Source organism: Lepidochelys olivacea (genome assembly GCF_965140295.1).
Source record: "Lepidochelys olivacea isolate rLepOli2 genome assembly, chromosome: 10".
In the NCBI taxonomy this organism is placed as follows: Eukaryota; Metazoa; Chordata; order Testudines; family Cheloniidae; genus Lepidochelys; species Lepidochelys olivacea.
Genome location: NC_140420.1, coordinates 24,041,919 through 24,065,034, shown reverse-complemented (window position 1 = coordinate 24,065,034; position 23,116 = coordinate 24,041,919). Strand labels below are relative to the sequence as shown.

Here is a 23,116-nt window from a genome sequence, read left to right as displayed (position 1 = left end):
CTGTAAGCCGTGTCATCAGTCGCCCCTCCCTCCGTCAGAGCAACGGCAGACAATCGTTCCGCGCCTTTTTTCTGTGCGGACACCATACCAAGGCAAGCATGGAGCCCCTCAGCACACTTTGGCAATTAGGAGCACATTAAACACCAACGCATTATCCAGCAGTATATGCAGCACCAGAACCTGGCAAAGCGATACCGGGCGAGGAGGCGACGTCAGCGCGGTCACGTGAGTGATCAGGACATGGACACAGATTTCTCTGAAAGCATGGGCCCTGCCAATGCATGCATCATGGTGCTAATGGGGCAGGTTCATGCTGTGGAACGCCGATTCTGGGCTCGGGAAACAAGCACAGACTGGTGGGACCGCATAGTGTTGCAGGTCTGGGACGATTCCCAGTGGCTGCGAAACTTTCGCATGCGTAAGGGCACTTTCATGGAACTTTGTGACTTGCTTTTCCCTGCCCTGAAGCGCATGAATACCAAGATGAGAGCAGCCCTCACAGTTGAGAAGCGAGTGGTGATAGCCCTGTGGAAGCTTGCAACGCCAGACAGCTACCGGTCAGTTGGGAATCAATTTGGAGTGGGCAAATCTACTGTGGGGGCTGCTGTGATGCAAGTAGCCCACGCAATCAAAGATCTGCTGATATCAAGGGTAGTGACCCTGGGAAATGTGCAGGTCATAGTGGATGGCTTTGCTGCAATGGGATTCCCTAACTGTGGTGGGGCCACAGACGGAACCCATATCCCTATCTTGGCACCGGAGCACCAAGCCGCCGAGTACATAAACCGCAAGGGGTACTTTTCGATAGTGCTGCAAGCTCTGGTGGATCACAAGGGACGTTTCACCAACATCAACGTGGGATGGCCGGGAAAGGTACATGACGCTCGCATCTTCAGGAACTCTGGTCTGTTTCAAAATCTGCAGGAAGGGACTTTATTCCCAGACCAGAAAATAACTGTTGGGGATGTTGAAATGCCTATATGTATCCTTGGGGACCCAGCCTACCCCTTAATGCCATGGCTCATGAAGCCGTACACAGGCAGCCTGGACAGTAGTCAGGAGCTGTTCAACTACAGGCTGAGCAAGTGCAGAATGGTGGTAGAATGTGCATTTGGACGTTTAAAGGCGCGCTGGCGCAGTTTACTGACTCGCTTAGACCTCAGCAAAACCAATATTCCCACTGTTATTACTGCTTGCTGTGTGGTCCACAATATCTGTGAGAGTAAGGGGGAGACGTTTATGGCGGGGTTGGAGGTTGAGGCAAATCGCCTGGCTGCTGGTTACGCACAGCCAGACACCAGGGCGGTTAGAAGAGCACAGGAGGGCGCGGTACGCATCAGAGAAGCTTTGAAAACCAGTTTCATGACTGGCCAGGCTACGGTGTGAAAGTTCTGTTTGTTTCTCCTTGATGAAACCCCCTGCCCCTTGGTTCACTCTACTTCCCTGTAAGCTAACCACCCGCCCCTCCTCCCTTCAATCACCGCTTGCAGAGGCAATAAAGTCATTGTTGCTTCACATTCATGCATTCTTTATTCATTCATCACACAAATAGGGGGATGACTGCCAAGGTATCCCAGGAGGGGTGGTGGAGGAGGGAAGGAAAATGCCACACAGCACTTTAAGCACAGCACTTTAAAAGTTTACAACTTTAAAATTTATTGAATGACAGCCTTCTTTTTTTTGGGCAATCCTCTGTGGTGGGGTGGCTGGTTGGCCGGAGGCTCCCCCACCGCGTTCTTGGGCGTCTGGGTGTGGAGGCTATGGAACTTGGGGAGGAGGGCGGTTGGTTACACTGGGGCTGTAGTGGCAGTCTGTGCTCCAGCTGCCTTTGCTGCAGCTCAACCACACACTGGAGCATACTGGTTTGGTCCGCCAGCAGCCTCAGCATTGAATCCTGCCTCCTCTCATCACGCTGCCGCCACATTTGAGCTTCAGCCCTGTCTTCAGCCCGCCACTTACTCTCTTCAGTCCGCCACTTACTCTCTTCAGCCCACCACTTACTCTCTTCAGCTCGCCACCTCTCCTCCCGGTCATTTTGTGCTTTCCTGCACTCTGACATTATTTGCCTCCACGCATTCGTCTGTGCTCTGTCAGTGTGGGAGGACAGCATGAGCTCGGAGAACATTTCATCGCGAGTGTGTTTTTTTTTCTTTCTAAGCTTCACTAGCCTCTGGGAAGGAGAAGATCCTGTGATCATTGAAACACATGCAGCTGGTGGAGAAAAAAAAGGGACAGCGGTATTTAAAAAGACACATTTTATAAAACAGTGGCTACACTCTTTCAGGGTAAACCTTGCTGTTAACATTACATACATAGCACATGTGCTTTCATTACAAGGTCGCATTTTGCATCCCCCCACCGTGTGGCTAGCCCCTCAACCCTCCCCCCTCCCTGTGGCTAACAGCGGGGAACATTTCTGTTTAGCCACAGGCAAACAGCCCAGCAGGAATGGGCTCCTCTGACTGTCCCCTGAAGAAAAGCACCCTATTTCAACCAGGTGACCATGAATAATATCTCACTCTCCTGAGGATAACACAGAGAGATAAAGAAAGGATGTTGTTTGAATGCCAGCAAACATACACTGCAATGCTTTCTTCTACAATGATTCCCGAGTACGTGTTACTGGCCTGGAGTGGTAAAGTGTCCTACCATGAAGGACACAATAAGGCTGCCCTCCCCAGAAACCTTTTGCAAAGGCTTTAGGAGTACATCTAGGAGCACTGTGAATGCCAGGGCAAAGTAATCCTTTCACATGCTTGCTTTTAAACCATGTATAGTATTTTAAAAGGTACACTCACCAGAGGTCCCTTCTCCGCCTGCTGGGTCCAGGAGGCAGCCTTGGGTGGGTTCGTGGGGTACTGGCTCCAGGTCCAGGGTGAGAAACAGTTCCTGGCTGTCGGGAAAACCGGTTTCTCCGCTTGCTTGCTGTGAGCTATCTACAACCTCATCATCATCATCATCTTCTTCTTCGTCCCCAAAACCTGCTTCCGTATTGCCTCCATCTCCATTGAAGGAGTCAAACAACACGGCTGGGGTAGTGGTGGCTGAACCCCCTAAAATGGCATGCAGCTCATCATAAAAACAGCATGTTTGGGGCTCTGACCCGGAGCGGCCATTCACCTCTCTGGTTTTCTGGTAGGCTTGCCTCAGCTCCTTCAGTTTCACGCGGCACTGCTTCGGGTCCCTGTTATGGCCTTTGTCCTTCATGCCTTGGGAGATTTTGACAAAGGTTTTGGCATTTTGAAAACTGGAACGGAGTTCCGATAGCACGGATTCCTCTCCCCAAACAGCGATCAGATCCCGTACCTCCCGTTCGGTCCATGCTGGAGCTCTTTTGCGATTCTGGGACTCCATCATGGTCATCTGTGCTGATGAGCTCTGCATGGTCACCTGCAGCTTGCCACGCTGGCCAAACAGGAAATGAGATTTAAAAGTTCGCGGTTCTTTTCCTGTCTACCTGGCCAGTGCATCTGAGTTGAGAGTGCTGTCCAGAGCGGTCACAATGGAGCACTCTGGGATAGCTCCTGGAGGCCAATACCGTCGAATTGTGTCCACAGTACCCCAAATTCGAGCCGGCAAGGCCGATTTAAGCGCTAATCCACTTGTCAGGGGTGGAGTAAGGAAATCGATTTTAAGAGCCCTTTAAGTCATAATAAAGGGCTTCATCGTGTGGACGGGTGCAGGTTTACATCGATTTAATGCTGCTAAATTCGACCTAAAGTCCTAGTGTAGACCAGGGCTAAGCAAGTGTGAAAACACCTCTGCTCCCTGGTAGGAAGGGGAGCCCCTTCAAAAGTAGCTTCCGAGTTGATGCAGTAAAATGCACAGCAAAGCTAACCTTCCTTTATTAATTAGTAGTTTATCTAATTCCTTCAGCTGTACTGTTGGCAGCACACCAAGCTAGAGAACCAGTGCCAATATTAGCACTTCCTTCTAAATAAACAGCAAAATCTGATAACATTTTCAGCTTTTAAAGAGTGTTTCAATGGGTATTTTCTTCCTCTAGCTATAACAGTTGAGCTTTTGGGTTGAACGATCCTTGTTTTTAACCATATGAGAGGAAACAACCAGTACAAATTATTCCAGGAGCATAAATCCTTCAAGGAGGGAAATAGACAGTAAATGGTTTTACATTAGCTAGATGGGAGTTCACGAGCTGGATTATATCATTTTTAGCCCAGTAAAACTCTAACTCAGAGTTTAGCCTGAGTAAGGACTTCATGACTTGGATTCAGGTGTTTGTATGAACAAAGGCTGGGGGAACAAGACTGGGTAAAATGACTTACAAACCTGCAATTATACCTCAAACTGACAACCTGTTACTGATCCTTTCATGGAGGTTCAGGAATATTTTCCCTGTGTGTTCATGTATTCATAGTGCTACTGATTCAGATTGAGGCCAAAAGCTGAAGTGATGAAATACCATAAGAATTTCTTCCTTAGCAATAGTATGAGCCTGTTCAAGTGTGGGGGAAAACACTGGAAATTTCTTGCAGACCCAGATGATGTGAATAGCTCAGATATACTTTGGGGAAACATCTAAATATTTGGGTATTTATCTGAAAATATCCTGAGTTTGCGAGGTTTGGAATCTCTTCCATCTAAACTGGACTTGGACAAGAGAATAGACTCATGAACTATCCAGTGCTTCCTGATTTCTCTCAGTTTATAAAGCCCATGACAATTGAACATAAGAACAGTTATACTGGTCAGACTAAAGGTCCATCTAGCCCAGTATCCTGTCTTCCAACCGTTGCCAATGTCAGGTTCCCCAGAGGGAATGAACAGAATGGGTAATCATCAAATGATCCATCCCCTGTCACCCATTCCCAGCTTCTGACAGAGGCTAGGGACACCAACCCTGCCCATCCTGGCTAACAGCCATTGATGGACCTATTCTCCATGAACTTACCTAGTTCTTTTTTGAACCCTGTTATATATAGTCTTGGCCTTCACAACATCTCTGGCAAGGAGTTCCACAGGTTGACTGTGCGTTGTGTGAAAAAATACTTCCTTTTGTTTGTTTTAAACCTACTGCCTATTAATTTTGGTTGGTGGCCCCTAGTTCTTGTGTTATGAGAAGGAGTAAATAGCACTTCCTGATTTACTTTCTCCACACAAGTCATGATTTTATAGAGCTCTATCATATCCTCCCTTAGTCATCTCTTTTCCAAGCTGAAAAGTCCCTGTCTTATTAATCTCCCCTCATATGGCAGCCGTTCCATACCCTAATCTCTTTTGTTGCCCCTTTCTGAACCTTTTCCAATTCTAATATATCTTTTTTGAGATGGGGCGACCACATCTGCATGCAGTATTCAAGATGTGGGTGTACCATGGATTTATATAGAGGCAATAGGATATTTTCTGTCTTCTTATCTCATATCTTCTTATCCCAACATTCTGTTAGCTTTTTTGACTGACACTGCACATTGAGAGGATGTTTTCAGAGAACTATCCAGAATGACTCCAAGATCTCTTTCTTGAGTGGTAACAGCTAATTTAGACCCCATCATTTCAGATGTATAGTTGGGATTATGTTTTCCAATGTGCATTACTTTGCATTTATCAACATTGAATTTCATCTGCCATTTTGTTGCCCAGTCACCCAGTTTTGAGAGATCCTTTTGTAGCTCTTCGCAGTCAGCCTGGGACTTAACTATCTTGAGTCATTTTGTATCATCTGCAAATTTTGCCACCTCACTTTTACCCCTTTTTCCAGATCATTTATGAATATGTTGAATAGGACTGGTCCCAGCACAGACCCCTGGGGGACACCTCTCTCCATTCTGAAAACTGACATGTATTCCTACCCTTTGTTTCCTGTCTTTTAACCAGTTACGGATCCATGAGAGGACCTTCCCTTTTATCCCATGACAGCTTACTTTGCTTAAGAGCCTTTGGTGAGGAACCTTCTCAAAGGCTTTCTGAAAATCTATCCACTAGATTCCCCCTTGTCCGCATGCTTGTTGACCCCTTAAAAAATTCTAGTAGATTGGTGAGGCATGATATCCCTTTACAAAAACCATGTTGACTTTTCCCCAACAAATTATGTTCATTTATGTGTCTGACAATTTTATTCTTTACTATAGTTACAACCAGTTTGCCCAGTACTGAAGTCAGGCTTACCGGCCTGTAATTGCTGAGATCACTTCTGGAGCCCTTTTTAAAAATTGGTGTCACATTAGCTATCCTCCAGTCATTTGGTACAGAAGCTGTTTTAAATGATAGGTTACAAACCACAGTTAGAAGTTCTGCAATTTCACATTTGAGTTCCTTCAGAATTCTTGGATGAATACCGTCTAGTCCTGGTGACTTATTATTGTTTAGTTGATCAATTTGTTCCAAAACCACCTCTAATGACATCTCAATCTGGGACAGTTCCACAGATTTATCACCTAAAAAGAATGGCTCAGGTTTGGGAATCTCCCTCACATCCTCAGCCTTGAAGACTGATGCAAAGAATTAATTTAGTTTCTCCTCAATGGCCTTATCGTCCTTGAGTGCTCCTTTAGCATCTCCATCGTCCAGTGGCCCCACTGGTTGTTTAGCAGGCTTCCTGCTTCTGATGTACTTTAAAAAAAATTGCTATTACTTTTTGAGTCTTTGGCTAGTTGTTCTTCAAATTCTTTTTTGGCCTTCCTAATTATATTTTTATACTTAATTTGCCAGAGTTTATGCTCCTTTCTATTTTCCTCACTAGGATTTAACTTCTTTTTAAAGGATGCCTTTTTGTCTCTGACTGCTTCTTTTACTTTGTTGTTTAGCCACAGTGGCACCTTTTTCTCTGTTTTTTTTAATTTGGGGTATACATTTAAGTTGAGCCTCTATTATGGTGTCTTTAAAAAGTGTCCATGCAATTTGCAGGGATTTCACTTTTGGCACTGTACCTTTTAATTTCAGTTTCACTAACTTCCTCATTTTCCGTAGTCCCCCTTTCTGAAAATAAATGCTATAGTGTTGGACTGCAGTGGTGTTTTACTCACCACAGGGATGTTAAATTTAATTATATTATGGTCACTATTACCAAGTGATCCAGCTATATTCACCTCTTGGACCAGATCCTGTGCTCCACTTAGGACTAAATCAAAAATTGTCTTTCCTCTTGTGGGTTCCAGGACTAGCTGCTCCAAGAAGCAGTCATTTAAGGTGTCAAGAGAATTTATCTCTGCTTCCTGTCCTGAGGTGACATGTACCCAGTGAATATAGGGATAGTTGAAATCCCCCATTATAAATGAGTTTTTTATTTGTATATCCTCTCTAAACTCCCTGTGCATTTCACCGTCACTATCACCATCCTGGTCAGGTGGTTGGTAAAATATCCCTACTAATATATTCTTATTATTAGAGCATGGAATTACTATCCAGGGAGATTCTATAGTACAGTTTGATTCATTTAAGATTTTTATTCATTTAAGATTTCATTTGATTCTACGCTTTCTTTCACATATAGTGCCACTCCCCCACCAGCACAACCTGTTCTGTCCTTCAGATATATTTTGTACCCTGGTATTATTGTATCCTATTGTTTAGCCTCATTCCACCAAGTTTCTGTGATGCCTATTATATCAATATCCTCATTTAATACAAGGCACTCTAGTTCACTCATATTATTTAGACTTCTAGCATTTGTGTACAAGCACTTTAAAAACTTGTAACTTTTTAGCTGTCTGCCATTACATGATGTAATTGAATCAGCCTCTTTTTCATTTGACTGTTTCTCATCAGATCCTACCTGTATTTTATCATCTTCCATCCTCTCCTCCTTAGTAGGATATAGAGAATGTCCATTAATAGATCCTCCCCTAAGGGATGTCTCTACTCACCTGTCGGCTTTCCCCGAGCCCTTAGTTTAAAACTGCTCAACGACCTTTTTAATTTTAAGTGCCAGCAATCTGGTTCCATTTTGGTTTAGGTGGAGCCAATCCTTCCTGTATAGGATCCCCTTTTCCCAAAAGTTTCCCCAGTTCCTAAAAAATCTAAACCCCTCCTCCTGACACCATTGTCTCATCCATGCATTGAGACCCTGCAGTTCTGCCTGTCTAACTGGCCCTGCGTGTGGAACTGGAAGCATTTCAGACAATGCTACCCTGGAGGTTGTGGACTTCAATCTCTTACCTAACAGCATAAATTTGGACTCCAGGACCTCTCTCCTATCCTTCCCTATAGCACTGGTACCTACAAGTACCATGACCACCAGCTCCTCCCTAGCACTACACATAAGTCTATCTAGATGCCTAGAGAGATCCGCAACCTTCGCACTAGGCAGGCAAGTCACCATGCAGTTTTCCTGGTCATCACAAACCCAGCTATCTATGTTTCTAATGATCAAATCCCCCATAACTATTATCTGTCTCTTGGTAATAACTGGAGTTCCCTCCCCTGGAGAGGTATCCTCAGTGCTAGAGGATACCACACCATCATCTGGAAGGAGGGTCCCAAGTATGGGATTGTTTCCCTTTGCTCCAGTTAGATGTTCTCCTTCCCTGAGACTTTCATTATCCTCAATAGCACAGAGGCTGTCAGAGCAGGCAGGGGTGGGACTGTTCTACTGTGTCCCAGAAAGTCTCATCTATGTACCTCTCTGTCTCCCTTAGCTCCTTCAGTTCAGCCACTCTGGTCTCCAAAGCCCATACTTGATCTCTGAGGGCCAGGAGCTCCTTGCACCGAATGCACACATACACCACCTGCCCATAGGGCAGGTAATCATACATGCTGCATTGGGTGCAATAAACTGGATAGCCCCCACTCTGTTGCTGGACTTCTGCATGCATTCTTTTTTTATTCCTGCAGCTCGTTCCTTTGTTGATGTTTTGTTTTTATCAGGGGGTGTTTTTGGCTTTAAGTTTAAAGAATGTTAAGATTATCTAGACCCCCCCCTCATGTTCCCCCATTTCCTTTTCTACTTCTGCACCAAACATGAAGCACAACTTCCTAGTAGATAAATAAACAACTAGATATAGATTTGGGTTCCCAGATACCTCAATATTTATATATTAGTTTGTTTTTTTCCTTCACCGTCTTTGCATGTTTTTACATGCTGCCACTGGAAAAATTGGCTTCAGACAATCATGCAAGAAACCTTGGCTTTCTGAGGTGGCCTGATATAGTAGCAAAAAAGTGTGTGTGCGGGGGGGGGAGGGGGGGAAGATGCATGCAAGAAGGGAGATGTCCAAGAACATAAATGGATGATCTATATCAAATCCCTGGCCAACAAAGTCAAGGATTGCCTAAAGTACATCAGTCTGCATCCTGCCTACAGAGTGATTACGCACCTGGCTGGCAGCCATGAACAGCCTTCTAACATCCTCATCATGAAACCAGATGGCTCTCCCTGCTCATCAATGGACGAGGTCTGGGATAGATGGAAAACACATTCTGAAAGCATGCTGAATCTGGACCTGCTGACAGCTCTCCGGAGCTACGTGACCTGGCAACCCACGCAGCTGTGGACCCAGGGATGAACTTTGATCCTCTGTATGAAAAGTCATACAAAAGGGACTAAATGGATATGCTGCTGGAGCTGATGGTGTTCCAATTGAGTCACTCAAAGATGCCTCCAAACGAGTGAGCATTGGCCTGCCTCAACTGTTCTTAAAAGCATGGGCATCAGGCAAAGTACCAGCAGAATAGAGAGGTGCCCTCATAATGTCCCTGTACCAGGGCAACAGATCTCACATTGAGTGTGACAGTTACAGACTGATCTCATTGCTGTTTTGCTCTGGAAAGGTCTTTGCTGAGCAGGATGCAGCCTCTCCTTACCAGACATAGTCATCCACAGCAATCAGGTTTCATAGCTGGGCTGTTGACAATGGGCACTGTCTTTATCCTTCAGCTCCTGGCTGAGCTGCACTGAGAATTTAACCCCCCGCTTCATGTGGCATGTGTTGAAATCAAAACAGCTTTTGATTCAGCTGACCAATCAGCACGTTGGCTCGCAGCGAAAGCAGCTGGCATTCTAAATCTGCTCATCTTCACATAGGTGCCACTGTGAGAGTGCACGTTGGTTCCCAGCTACATTTCTGCATGACCTCAGGTGTGCCACAGGGATGCATTCGCACCCCAGTACTATTCTGTAGAGCTATCAGCTGGATATTAGAACTTGCTGCTACTCCTGTCAGAATCCGGGTTGGTCAAGAAGTGTTCACTGACCAAGACACTGACAATTCTGCTTTACTTGTGGAGAAGTCAGAGAATTTCAGCCCCACCCTCCAAGGTCTCAAGACACTGTCCCCATGTTGGGGCTGAATGTTTCATGGCAGGAGATCAAGGTTCAGAACCTCGGTGCAGGCAGGGTCAAGTACCATGGAGAACCCTGATAAGTTCATCAGCCTAGGCTGCAATCAGAGTTCAGTCACAGCAAACCAGATGTTCTTCGATGAATAGGACTTGCTGTCTCCTGCATGAAGTCCATGTCCTGCTGTGAGGTGGGACACCAGTACAACAGCACCCCACTCTGGCAAGCACAGCACAGCCCCTGCACTCTCAGCCCAGCCAGGCTGTCAGTCTATCCCTGGTGCCCAGGAGTCTGAAAACCCTCTCTTCTCTCCCAAGTCTATCGGGGGCTGGTAGGGGACCCTGGGTTCCAATTCAGGACGCTCGAGGTAGGAATAAGCAGGATGGGGCTGCTTGACTCTGACTTTGTGTCACAGCCCACCTAGGGTGGACACCATTGTATCATTATATAAGTGTTTATACTTGTTCAGCTTCTACTGTGGAAATGGAATTCTTCGGCTATCCCTCGATGCATGGATGACGTCTGCCAAGGGAGTTCACCGATGGGTTTTTAAGTGGCTGAGGAGTCCAATTCATGCCCTGCAGATTTTCCCACAGAAGTGACAGATGTAATCTTGGAGGAGACAGTTGTTGGCTGGCATGTTGTGCCCTTTCTTTCCTCCTTTGTCGTTTCTCTGTCTCATGAGCACATCTGTTCCCCTCAGAGTAAGCTGTGGCTTGGTCTATGGTGTGGCACCTCTGTGTTCTGTTCTGCGCCAAGTCTTCCCAGTTTGTTGGGTTGATGCCTCCTGTTTTCAGATGTATTTTCAGTATTTCTTTGAAGTACTTCCACTGCCCTCTGCGAGCCCTTCTTCCCTGACTTAATTGAGAGAAGAGTACTTGCTTCGGGAGGCGAGTGTCAGGCATATGTACACAGTGGCCTGCCCAGCGGAGATGGTTTTTCATGACCTGCACTTCTATACTGGTGATATTAGCTGCAGAGAGAACGCTGATGTTAGTATGTCGGTCTTCCCAGATGATCCTGAGAATCCTCCTGAGGCAGTGCTGCTGGAACCACTCCAGCCACTTGAGTTGTCATCTGTAGGTTACCCAGGTCCCACACCCATAGAGAAAGGTGGGGATGACAACTGCCTTGTAAACCTAGCTCTTGGTGACTGTTTGCAGATCCCTATCATTGAAGACTCATTTAAGTAGTCTTCCAAAAAATGTGCTGGCACGGCAGAGCTTGTATTCAATTTCCGTGTCAGTGGTGGCTGTTTGGGAGAGATGGCTGCCAAGATATGGAAAATGGTCCACATCTACTCCAGGGGCTCTCTGCTGATGGTGATTTGTGGCGTACATGTAAGAGTAGTTTGTCTAGGTGGGGGCTGGTAGAGTACCTTGGTTTTCCTGATGTTGAGAGAGAGACCCAGGCTGTGATAGCCATCTGCAAAAAGGGTTTAGAACTGCAATCTGTAACTGGTAAAATGACTCCTCTAACCATCGAAAATGTGAGACTTATCACGTGCTCAAAGCCAAAGTCCAAAGGAAGCTACGGGACATCAAAAATAAGTGGTAGCAAGAGAAGGCCTCTGAGTTCCAGGGTTTCATAGATCAGGATGACTTGAGAAGCTTCTTTCAAGCTCCAAAGACCCAACCCCCTTACATTTGCAGGATGGCTCCACCCTCCTCAATGACAATGCGGCCATTAAACAACGCTGGAAGGAACACTTTGAGAGCCTACTAAATCGCGAATCCATGGTCTCTGAAGACACCATCAAGTCTATTCCACACTGCTCGGCAATGGAACACCTTGCTGATCCCCCATATTCTGAGGAAGTCCAGTGTGCCATCAACCAGACAAAAAAATCACAAGACACCAGGCCCAGACAGCATCCCAGCTGAGGTTTTTAGAGCTGGTGGAACAATGCTCCAGCACAAACTTTGCCAGCTCCTCAACGAAATCTGGACCTGCAAAGAAATTCCACCTGACTTTGTTACAATATTCAAGAAAGGGGACAAATCTTTGTGTGGGAACTACAGAGGTATTGCCCTCCTCTCCATTGCAAGGAAGATCTTTGCCCGGGTCCTACTAAACCATCTTCTCCCCCTTGCCAAGGAACTCTCCCCGAATCACAGTGTGGCTTCAGGCCATCCCAAGGCATAACTGACGTGATCTTCATGGCACGACAGATTCAGGAGAAGTGTAAAGAGCAACACCAGGAACTGTTCATGACATTCATCGATCTAACCAAGGCCTTTGATTCTGTCAATCGTGATGCCCTATGGAAGGTGCTGTGTAGGTGTGGCTGTCCACAGAAATTCATTTCCATCATCAGACTACTCCATGATGGGATGACTGCCACCATTCTGTGCAATGGCTCAGAGACTGAACCATTCATCATTCGCCTTGGTGTCAAGCAGGGCTGTGTCTTTGCTCCAACACCCTTATCCATTGACCGTGCTGCGGTACTGATTCTCATCCATGACCACCTTCCTGATGGAATCGGGATTGAGTATCGTATGGATGGTCAACTCCTCGATCTCTGATGTCTCCAAACACAATCTAAGAGCATGAGAATTGGCATCAATATGCACATGACTGCGTCATTCGGAAGTGGAATAAAGCTATGCTATAATAAGGCACCTTCATACCATAATTGCATCCACTAGGCATAGTATAGGTATGAGTATTTTTTTTTAAATCCACACTCTTAGTTAAAATAATTGTACTGGTACTAAATCTGTGTATAGACCAGGCATAAATTGCTTTAGCTGGGTCTGGAAAACCAAATATTGTGAAGCTCTTAATCTATGACCCAGTTGATGGGGCTTTGAAACAATCTGGCTTTGACTCCCATCTGAATTTTGTCCTCTGAAGTTTGCACATTTGTCACAGTCTGGACCCGATTCAGCAAAGCAGCTAACCATATGCTTATATCCCATTGACTTCAATAGGGCTTGAATGCTTTGTTGACTCAGGAACCACAGTTGTAATTCTGGAGCATCAATCGCATGCCTGATGCAGTGGAGAGCCCAAAGGATGAAGTGGCCCCCTCTCCACAGACCTTACATTCGAATTCAGGCAACCCATGAAGTTCAGATACACAAAGCCCAGTTGGAGGTCAGTCTCAGTGATGCAGGGTTTTGGGAGGCAGAGGGAGGGTTGATAAATATTTTTCTCTAGTGGACTTTCATCAGCAAACTTTGAAGGTGTGTGTTTAAGGAATCATTTAAAGGAGAAAGTGGTGGTTCAATGCTACAGAAGATCAAAAGGTTTCAAGTACAAGGAAGCAGCGAAGAAAAAAGGCACAATAAGTTGAAGAGAGATGAAAGGGACCTTCAGGAGAGTAGCTTGGGGAAGAGCAAGCACAGGCAGTAAAACCCTATCATCTAGGTACGGTAAATGGCAGATCGGCATCATAGCTGTGGGCTATCTTGGCAACCACCCAAGGCCTCAGAGTAAAGGCACGATTTGAGCTAGAGGTGAATATGTATGCTCACCTGCTTTTCTTGTAGGGCGAAATACAGAACAGTGGCAGATACTATGAGACTGCAGCTTATCTGTACATGTAATAAAAGTATAATTTGTTTCATATGACAGAAGCTGCAGAAAGGAAACTGTTGCTGAGGTAATAGCCAATTCTAGAGCCAAAGCACTTAACATTTTTAAATTAAGCAATTGTTGAAGAGAAAACTTTCTATTACCTATTGAATAGGCTTGCAAAACAGTTCAATAATCAGAAATCAAATATAGGACTGAATCCCAAGAGATGCCAGCCACCTGCAACACACTGAAGGTAGGAGGACTTCAGTGGGAATTGCACATGCTCAGAATCTCAAGTATGGGCTCGTGGTTTGAATTTGGACATACTTGGTCTGGATTTATACCTCTTTCTTTCAGGTCTTACAATTTTAATTAATTATTATCAAGTAACCAATATCATTCTAATCTTTAAGTATTGTGTGACTTCTCTCTTTGTGGGCTCTGCATTCATTGAAATAGCTCAGAGTTAATCCATCTGAAATTCTTTCCTAGAACTACCATCTGACAGATGGGTGAACCAGGGCATGCACTTACTTAAATTGAGGTATGTCACGGCAAAGTTCTACATTGGGTCGTCTTGTTCTTCCCTCCAGGCGGGTCTGAGCTACTTTCAGTGGGCACTCCTTTGCCATTATAGCTCTCTCCAGCAACATGATTGTATTTTCTGTCTGGAAGATTTCTTGAAGTGTCTGAATAAAACAGAGCATTTTTATAGGCCTCGCCATATACTTCATTGGAATTCTACACTATTACCTTTCCCTACTTCAGTTTATATGTAAGCATTTGTGTTGAGCTATATATGAGCAGCAAAATTAGCCCAACATATGGACAGCAGCTTCCATTAGCTAAGGAGAATATTTTCCACTGTTCTCAAAGGGATAATGAACAGAAGATAGGAATCCCTATGCAAGTAAGTTTTTCCCTTTTCTGTGTAAAGATCACCATTAATGGGAGCTCTGAGCCCAGAACAAGAGGAGAATGTGCTCATAGGAACCTAGAAACATGCTGTCTGAGAACATTGTTCCAATGTTTAAATATCCTCGCCAATAAAAAAATGTATGCCTGATTTCTGGTCTGAATTTGTCTCACTTCAACTTCCAGCCATTCCATCATGGCATGCCTTTCTCTGCTAGATTGAAAAGCCCATTATCATCTTCTGCCCATGTAGGTACCTATAGACTGTAATCAAGTCATCCCTTAACCTTCTCTTTGTTAAGTTAAGTAGATAGTCAGTCATTATAAGGCATGTTTTCTAATCCTTTAAACATTCTCGTGGCTCTTCTCTGAACCCTCTCCAATTGTCAACATCCTTCTTGAACTGTCAACACCAAAACCAGACACCATATTCCAGCAGCATATGCACCAGTGCCAAATACAAAGGTAAAATAACCTCTCTACTACTCAAAATTCCCCTTCTTATGTATCTGAAGGATTGCACTACCCCTTTTGGTCACAACACTGCACCGGGAGCTCAAGTGCAGCTGATTATCCACTATGACCCCCCAACCCAAATCTTCTTCAGAGTCACTGCTTCCCAAGATAGAGTCCCCCATCCTGTAAGTATGCCCTACATTCTTTGTTCCTAGATGTATACATTAGCATTTAGCCATATTAAAATGCATATTGCTTGCTTGTGCCCGGCTTGCATATCAGCGAACTGACCTCTTCATTATTTACCTCTCTGGTGGTAAATTTTTGTGTCATCTGCAAACTTTACCAGGGATTATTTTGTTTTCTTCCAGGTCATTGATAAAAATGTTCAATAGCTGTTAAATAGAATGTTGGGTTTCGTTTTGTCCTTGTTTATCCTAGCTCTGACGTCACATTGCTTCACTGATTACAGAACCAACTATAAACCTTTGAAAAGTCAGTATGATCATGGAATGTGCACGGTCTCAACCCCAGGCCATCAGAAGGACAGAAGCCCCTCAGCAACATGAGGTCTATAGGCCTGGGAGTTGGACTCCACAGATTCCTCTTTGAAACTGATCTCCTCTACCACAGCAGAAGTTGCTGCTGGAAATGACAAGGCTAGTGAACTGTTCAGGGTTCTCAGACTCTGGTTTTCTTTTAAAAATGTGTAACTTCTCATTAAAACTGGCTAGTTTCTGACATCACTTTGTTGTTAATCCATAATAAATCTCCTAAATTAAGGCAACCAAGTATCTTTGTTCCATATTGTGTTGGTTTAGTACTGAAGACAGTGTTTGTCCCTTCCTCTGAGGGACATGAGAACAAATACACACAGAATAGTCAAGCGGAGGCCCCTATAATTGCATCTCAGAAAGCTATATCACTTATTTGCAGTCATTTCCTGCAACACCAGAGCACTCTGGTAAGTCTACTTGAAAACAAGCCATGTCTTTCCAATTGCAGACTGCGAGTTTTCTAAACAAAATGGAGTGTAAGTTCCTTTGACTGGATCCTGACCCCTCTCCTGAATGTGCAGAAGTAAAACACAGAGCTTTTCTGGGAAACAATTTCTAACAATGTCATACTGTCTAAAGCCAGTTTCAAAGAGGACTTTGTTAGAGTAATGGGGTTATAGATTTATAGGAATTTATTTCTCTTTTGCTCCATTCTCCAATTTGTTTCCACATCAAAAAGATGCAGCTTGAGCAGAGGACGTGTTGCACAGGTGCTCATAGACATGGATAAGCTGCCATTTTCATTCCAAACTTACACTGATTTCCTTATTTCTACCCGTGTCATGGTGTCAAAAATCTTAGCACAGTGACCCAGTTTGGCCCCTTGAAAACCACTGCATACTCCAAATGTTTCAGCAATGCCTTGTGCAAGAACATATGAATCACATTCAATCTTTCACACTGGAGCTGAATTCAGAAGTTTTCAAAAACTCCTCTCTGAGCAGAGCAAAAATAAAAGCAGCTTGTGTGTAAAGCCAACCTTTTTAAAATGGAAGTAGCCCCAAAGGGGAGATGCCAGTGCAGTTAGAGCAGCATAATTTTAAACTGTAAAGTAGCTTGATCGCCTGCAATAACAGTATCCTTCATGCCCTAGAGCCTGTAGGCTCTCTGATTTAAACTATAATAAAAATAAGAAAAACACCCGGGAAAAGTCAAAGTTTTGTCTTGCCTGTACAGATTCAATATAGATAAGGTAACACGTTCCATCCATTGCATGATGGTGCATTAATTTCACTGATCCTAACTCTTCATAGCCCGTGTGATCAACCCATTATTTGACACTTTTATAATCTATATTGAGGCATCAATGTGACTAGTAATTGAAGTCCTTTTTATTCACAAAACTGGTACGGCACATGCATTGACAGTACAATCTTCTTCAGGTTGTCTCACCCTGGACCTGGAGCTGACAGTCTTTAGGGGTGGGAGGATATGTAAACTTGGGTGCCCATTTAGACTCCTTGCCTCTCCTCAGCTGAGACTGCCAAGCGTGAGTGATTTTTGCAACCCTTAGCCCAATTTTACACTCTAAATTAATCCACATGGCCATGGGTACTGCTTATCTGATCTTGTTCTCTTTAGATTACATTAGATGGGGAACTGTTACAAAGCCAATTATTTATACAGCCAATCTTTAAATGAGGACACTTACCTGAGAAGAATCCCCATTATAAAAATCACTAACCTATAACTGCACTGGTATTTTGTCACTTTAAATTTTCTCAGTTTGAAACTGTTAGCTTCAAGAAACCTCAGACCTGCTTGGGTGGTCATGGTTGTTACACCGGGGACTACACAGGGAGAATCATATGATTCCATCCCATGACTGGTGACGGCCTGAGACCTAGAGGGGGGGTGTGCTTGGAGAGACCAGATGTGGACAGAGGGGCACTCTGCCTGGTGTCCAACAGTTGCCATTTCGTGCTATCCATTATCTGATAGCATGAGATGAACAAAATAAGGCTGGTAGTTTTAGCACATTCATAACCTTTGGAAATGGCAATGCTGATAAGGACTTGAATAACCCTGAAAAAAATGCCTGGATTTCTCCTGAGGTAGTAGGCATGTTTTGGGGATGTAAAGGACATTTTGAATGCAGATAGAGCTCCCTAAGTTTCTGAGAACTCCTACCTTTTCTTGGGCTTGTCATCACACAACAGTTCCACCAGTTTAACTTGAAGTCTGTTTAAAAACTAGTTCAGTTAAACCAGTGCAAACCCCTGCCTGGACATCTATATCTCTTTTACAGCTGGCTTATGCAGGTTGGGTACGGACCAAAATAAGTTATATAAACTGCTGTGGCCACTCAGAGATTTGCATGAGTTTAATCAAATGGATTTTAAACACCCTTAAGTTAAACTGAACTTTTTTAGACTTTTATATTTAGAGCAGACAAAGCCAGGTCAAACTAAAATAAAATAAGCCACATAGGCCTTACCTACACATGAGTTGTATTGATTAGTTGTACAGTTTAGAAACTGACGTCAATACATCAGTGCAACCCCATGTGTGGCTACTTATTTCAGTTTGACTGGCTTAAGAGTCATTATCACTGAAGGTTTGTTCTTTAAATTGATTTAGTTTAAACTGGTACAAGTTTGGGAACTGACAAGAACTGATCTATGTGGACGGATAGCTGTTGTCAGGATGGCAGGCGGCTGCCCAGAGACTTTGATTCCTAAGGAGGCTTTGTCCGTTTGCAAAGTATTGCAGGATTTTCCCTATAGCAAAACAGTCTGATTCTATGACTAGAATGCAAATTGTATTGAAAGGAAGTGAAGCTAAGAGAGTAGCACCTCTCTCCTGCTCATTTTATCATTTCCTTTTGTAATTCAGTAATCACCATATAAGTAACCTTGTATATACTTACACCACTAACAGTATGAGTTTTGTAGCCACCTATTCCACAGAAGAAAAACGTAGTGATAAGATTGTATTGTTATATATACAGATATTGTACATACTGTGCTACCAACTACATATAGCTTATTTTACCCCCTCAGGATAGAAATCAGAGCAAAAGACCTAATGAAGCTAAGTGGATGGTGATTCATTCTGCACAAAATCCACATCCTTTTTCTTCCCGTGTAGCAAACGCAGTAGGTCCAAAAGTTTTTTTTTCTGATGTATTGTTGTTGTTCAAAAGGTAGAACTTGAGTAGTTTCCAATGTCAGCAAAATCTCCTTAGCCATTTGTAGCTGTGCTCAGTGCTGCTAGGGTTGTTTTTAATATTACAAGGAGCTCTCCCTCCTTCTACCCTGACAAAAGATCCAGTTTCTAGCTATGTTGCCAGTGGTTTAGCAGATGTTTGTGGGTGAGATCTTACAGAGCCTCTTAATACTATACCTCGCTCAGGCTACTAAAATCACTATTTACCTTTAATGCAAACCAAAATATTACTTCAGCCTGCATGGGTGTAACAGGAATCTGAGGGAAAGAAACACACGCTACTTCTAGAGGTCAGTCATTGCTTATCAGGATCCTCCTTTCCTGTGTTTGTATTGCGGCTTCTGTCTCTACAGTAGCTCTTTGCCTGCTATGCCTGGTTGTGTGCCAGTGGGCCAAATTCACTAGGCTGTAATTCCTTTGCCTCCAGCAGTGCTACGCTTGAGGTGATGTTGGTCCAACATATTAATCTCACTTTTGTGAGTACTACAATTCATTCAAAATATTTTTGAAAAAAAAAGTGCGTAATGCAAATAAAAAATCTGGCCCAAGTCTCCTCAGCACATAAAATATCAGGCAAAAATGTATTCATAACTAATTCTTTATCCCTGGGTGGGTCCTGGGTTTCTGCTTAAAATGGAATCTAGGACTTGTGCATTCTCAGCTTGACCCTGAGTGAGGCATGCCACGATAGCGCCTACCAGCCCTTTCCTTGTTTGTCTCATGAGCAGGTGGATGGGATGGTTCAGGCTAGCTCAGCAAGTGGTTCCTGCCTGCTTTACTAAGCAATTGAAGCAGCCCAGAGTAGACTAGGCACCACACCCTGATTATGTAAAAACAGCTCCCCGGAGGGGAGAGGCAGTTTGAAATGTATTTGTGAGGGAAAGGAAGCAGGGGGACTCAGCAGCCCCTTGTCCACTGCGGTGACTTAGTCTGAGTGAACACATGGGAGGTTGTGGAAGGAGCAGGGAAGTGGTGGAGATATGCCCAAATGTGAACAGTGCAGTTCCACTGGCCACAGTACCAGATAACAATGCGTTGCCACTACTGTAACCTATAGGCTGTAACAGTGACTGTGTCCTGCCCCCTCTCCTCCAGCTTGAGTGAAATATTCTATTAAAAGCACAGAGCTTTCTATGATGTGAAAGGGACAGAGTAGAGCCCACTATTATCTACTCTGGGCAATGCTCCTATGAGTAGATCCAATATATGGCAGTGCGTGTTTTACAAATGTCTAAGCTTGACAGACTCCATCCCACAACTGTGTTCTTAGTCTCCTGTGAACAGCCCATTGTCTTCAATTTCACCTTCAGTGAGCAAAAAGAACATTGGGGCCAGATGCTCACTCTGGCCCCATTTCCTACCCTACCTCCATGTGTGTGCAGGAGCAGTTGCACGTTCACATGTGCTCACAATGCATATACAAACACACCAGCAGACGTTGAACTCTGACACCTTTGCTAACATTTTCAGTCCTGAGTGTGTGTTGGTATGCGTCAAACCTGTGACTCTTGAAAAGCTGTTTTTATTTGTATTCGTATTCTTACACTCCACTTCTCACCCTGAATGTCCTGGTGGTGGTGGAAGGAGGCAGGAGGTTTCCTACACACCAGTGGTTCTCAGCCTGTGGTCCACAGACTCCTGGAGGTCCACAGATTGTCTAACATATCCAAAGGGGTCCACACCTCCAAATGTTGTAGCGGTCCGCAAATGAAAAAAGGTTAAGAAGCACTGTGATACCCAGAGCCCAAGGTCCCATCAAGACAGGAGGGGCCATATCACTTGGATCACAGCCATATTTCCTATTGGCTTCCAACATCAGCTGGAAGCCATGGAAGGCGATGTAATTCTGAAGTTTGATAGTATTATCTTATGGGTAGGGCCCTACCAAATTCACGTTGCATTTTGGTCAATTTCACGGTCATAGGATTTTAAAAATCCTAAATTTCATGATTTAAGATATTTAAATCTGAAATTTCACGGTGTTGTAACTGTAGGGGTCCTGACCCAAAGGAGGGTAATGGGAGCGGAGGGAGTTGCAAGGTTGTTGTAGGGCTTTGGGGTATGGCCACCCTTACTTCTGTACTGCTGCTGTTGGTGGCACTGCCTTCACAGCTGGGCAGCCGGACAGCGGCAGCCGGACAGCACTGCCCCAGGAGCAGGGCAGAAAGAAGGATGGCATGGTATAGTATTGCTACCCTTATTTCTGGGCTGTTGCCTTCAGAGCTGGGCTCTCGTTCAGCAGCCTCCCTCTCCAGCCACCCAGCTTTGAAGGCAGTGCAGAAGTAAGGGTGGCAATTCCCCGGCCCCCCCTACAATAATGTTGTAACACCCTGGCCCCGCAACCTCCATTTAGGTCGGGATCCCCAGTTTGAGAAATGCTGGTCTCCCCTGTGACATCTGTATAGTATAGAGTAAAAGTATACAAAAGACCAGATTTCATGGTGGAGACCAAACTTCATGGTCCGTGACGCAGTTTTCACAGCCGTACGTTTGGTAGGGCCCTACTTAGGGTAGTATCTAGGTTAGTTATGGTGGTTTTTGTTTTATGTACCATGTTCTGGGTAATAACAAGAGATTATTCCATGTGTAAGGGGACTATTGTCCCCTTACTAACATTCAGTGGGGGTATTTTAGTTGCTAGCTCCCAGTACTAAAAAGGGGGAAGGGTCGATGGGGAATCAGGACCCTGTGACTGATAGTCCCCAGAAACAATGGGGAGAGGCCAATGCTCCAGGTCAGCCTGAATGACAGGGTGGGTAGGCTAATCAGAGAGTCAGGAGGCCAGGGAGGTCCCATCCTCCGTGTGAGCTGGATTTGCCTGGGTCAGACAGAGTGGGGCCGAGCTAAGGAGAAAGCAGGGGCCCAAGCTGAGCTGCGGAGCAGAGCTGGGCCAGATCCAGAGGGACCAGAAAAGCAGCCCAGAGAGAGCAGACCCTGTCCTGGGAGCAGAGCTGCAGCCCCAAAGCTAGAGGCACAGCCCAGAGAGAGCAGACTTGCCCTGGGAGCAGAGCTGCAGCAACCAGAGCCAGAGGGGCCAGAAAAGCAGCCCGGGAAGCAGGTCAGTGCTGGGAGCAGAGTCACAGAAGCAGCCTGCAGAGCAGACCTGTCCTGGGAGCAGAGCTGCAGCAACCAGAGCCAGAGGGGCTGAAGAAGCAGCCCAGGGAGCTGGAGGCAGAGCAGCAGCCGTGCAGAGACAGAGCGGTGGAGCTGGGGCTGGAGCAGTCCGGAGCTGGGTGCGGTGAGCAGCTGGGGAGAGCGAGGGGGACCCTGGGCAGCGGGCCCAGCACAGGGAGACGCCTCAGCCAAGAGGCTCTGCAGGCCAGGCTTGGATCGTAACCCCAACAGGGCGGGGGTGACACTGGGAAGAAGGGTCCTACCACTTAGAGCCTGAGAGCGTGAGGCCACCATCAGAGCAAGTGTCCAAGCCACAGCGTCCCTGCAGCACAGCCAGGGCCTGAGCAGGAGGCCTGGGACTTACAAGGTACAGACTCTGAACTGCCCTGACATTCCAGAGACACTGTGATGTTCCCTGCCACAGAGCAGGTTGATGTGTTTCCTTTCACCTTTCCCATTATTCCTTATTCTTTTTAAAATTAATTGTTGATTAAATAACTTGCATTTGCTTTAACTTGTATGTAATGGTCAGTGGGTCAGAGAAGTGCCCAGTGCAGAGAGAGTACCCCGGAGTGGGGACACCTTAGCCCCTGTCCTAGGTGACCACAGCAGGGTTGGGGATCGAGCCCCCCAGGAATCCTGGGCCCAGCCTTGTTGGGGTTACGAGGACTCTGCCAGACAGGAGAGTGGAAGGGGAGTCCTCAAGGGCAGGGAGGCCACTGGGTAAAGGAAGTGGGAGCGAGGACTCAGATCCTTTCGCTAGTCCACTTCACCGAGGTAGTGCAGAAGCCAGGAAAGTTCCCCACAATAGCAGGACTATTCCCCCGCTTACACATGCTTGTAAAACCAAAATGGTTCTTTACTAAAAAAGCTACAGAGATGCTGCAACTGCAGCTAACATTCTAGCCATGTGCACACAGGCTGACTTCCTGGGACCTCCTGCAAACTGTACTCCTCCCTCCAAGTTCTGTACAGTTTTTGATAGAAGCACACGGCTGCTATGGCTGTTCTTCCATCTCTCTGCCTGGCAGCAAGGACCCCATAATTGATACTTTTCTCTAGAGTCACATTGTTGGGCTGGAGGTGCTGTGAGTGACAGCTATAGGGCGAATGAAACATTCTGCATAATCACATCTGCAAAGGCCAC

At 45.3% G+C, this 23,116-nt stretch overlaps 1 protein-coding gene across 2 annotated transcripts in view; it reads right to left on the bottom strand.

Moving 5' to 3' along the window:
* TEKT5 (tektin 5) overlaps positions 1-23,116 on the bottom strand; it is a 65,833-nt gene that overhangs the window by 2,671 nt on the left and 40,046 nt on the right. The window contains exon 6 of one of the 2 annotated variants that reach the window (XM_084641118.1): positions 14,294-14,448. The exons of the other annotated variant lie outside the window; for it this stretch is intronic. Within the exon in view, the coding sequence (XP_084497244.1) occupies positions 14,294-14,448 (155 nt within the window). The remainder of the gene's footprint in view (positions 1-14,293; positions 14,449-23,116) is intronic. 2 annotated transcript variants of the gene reach the window in all.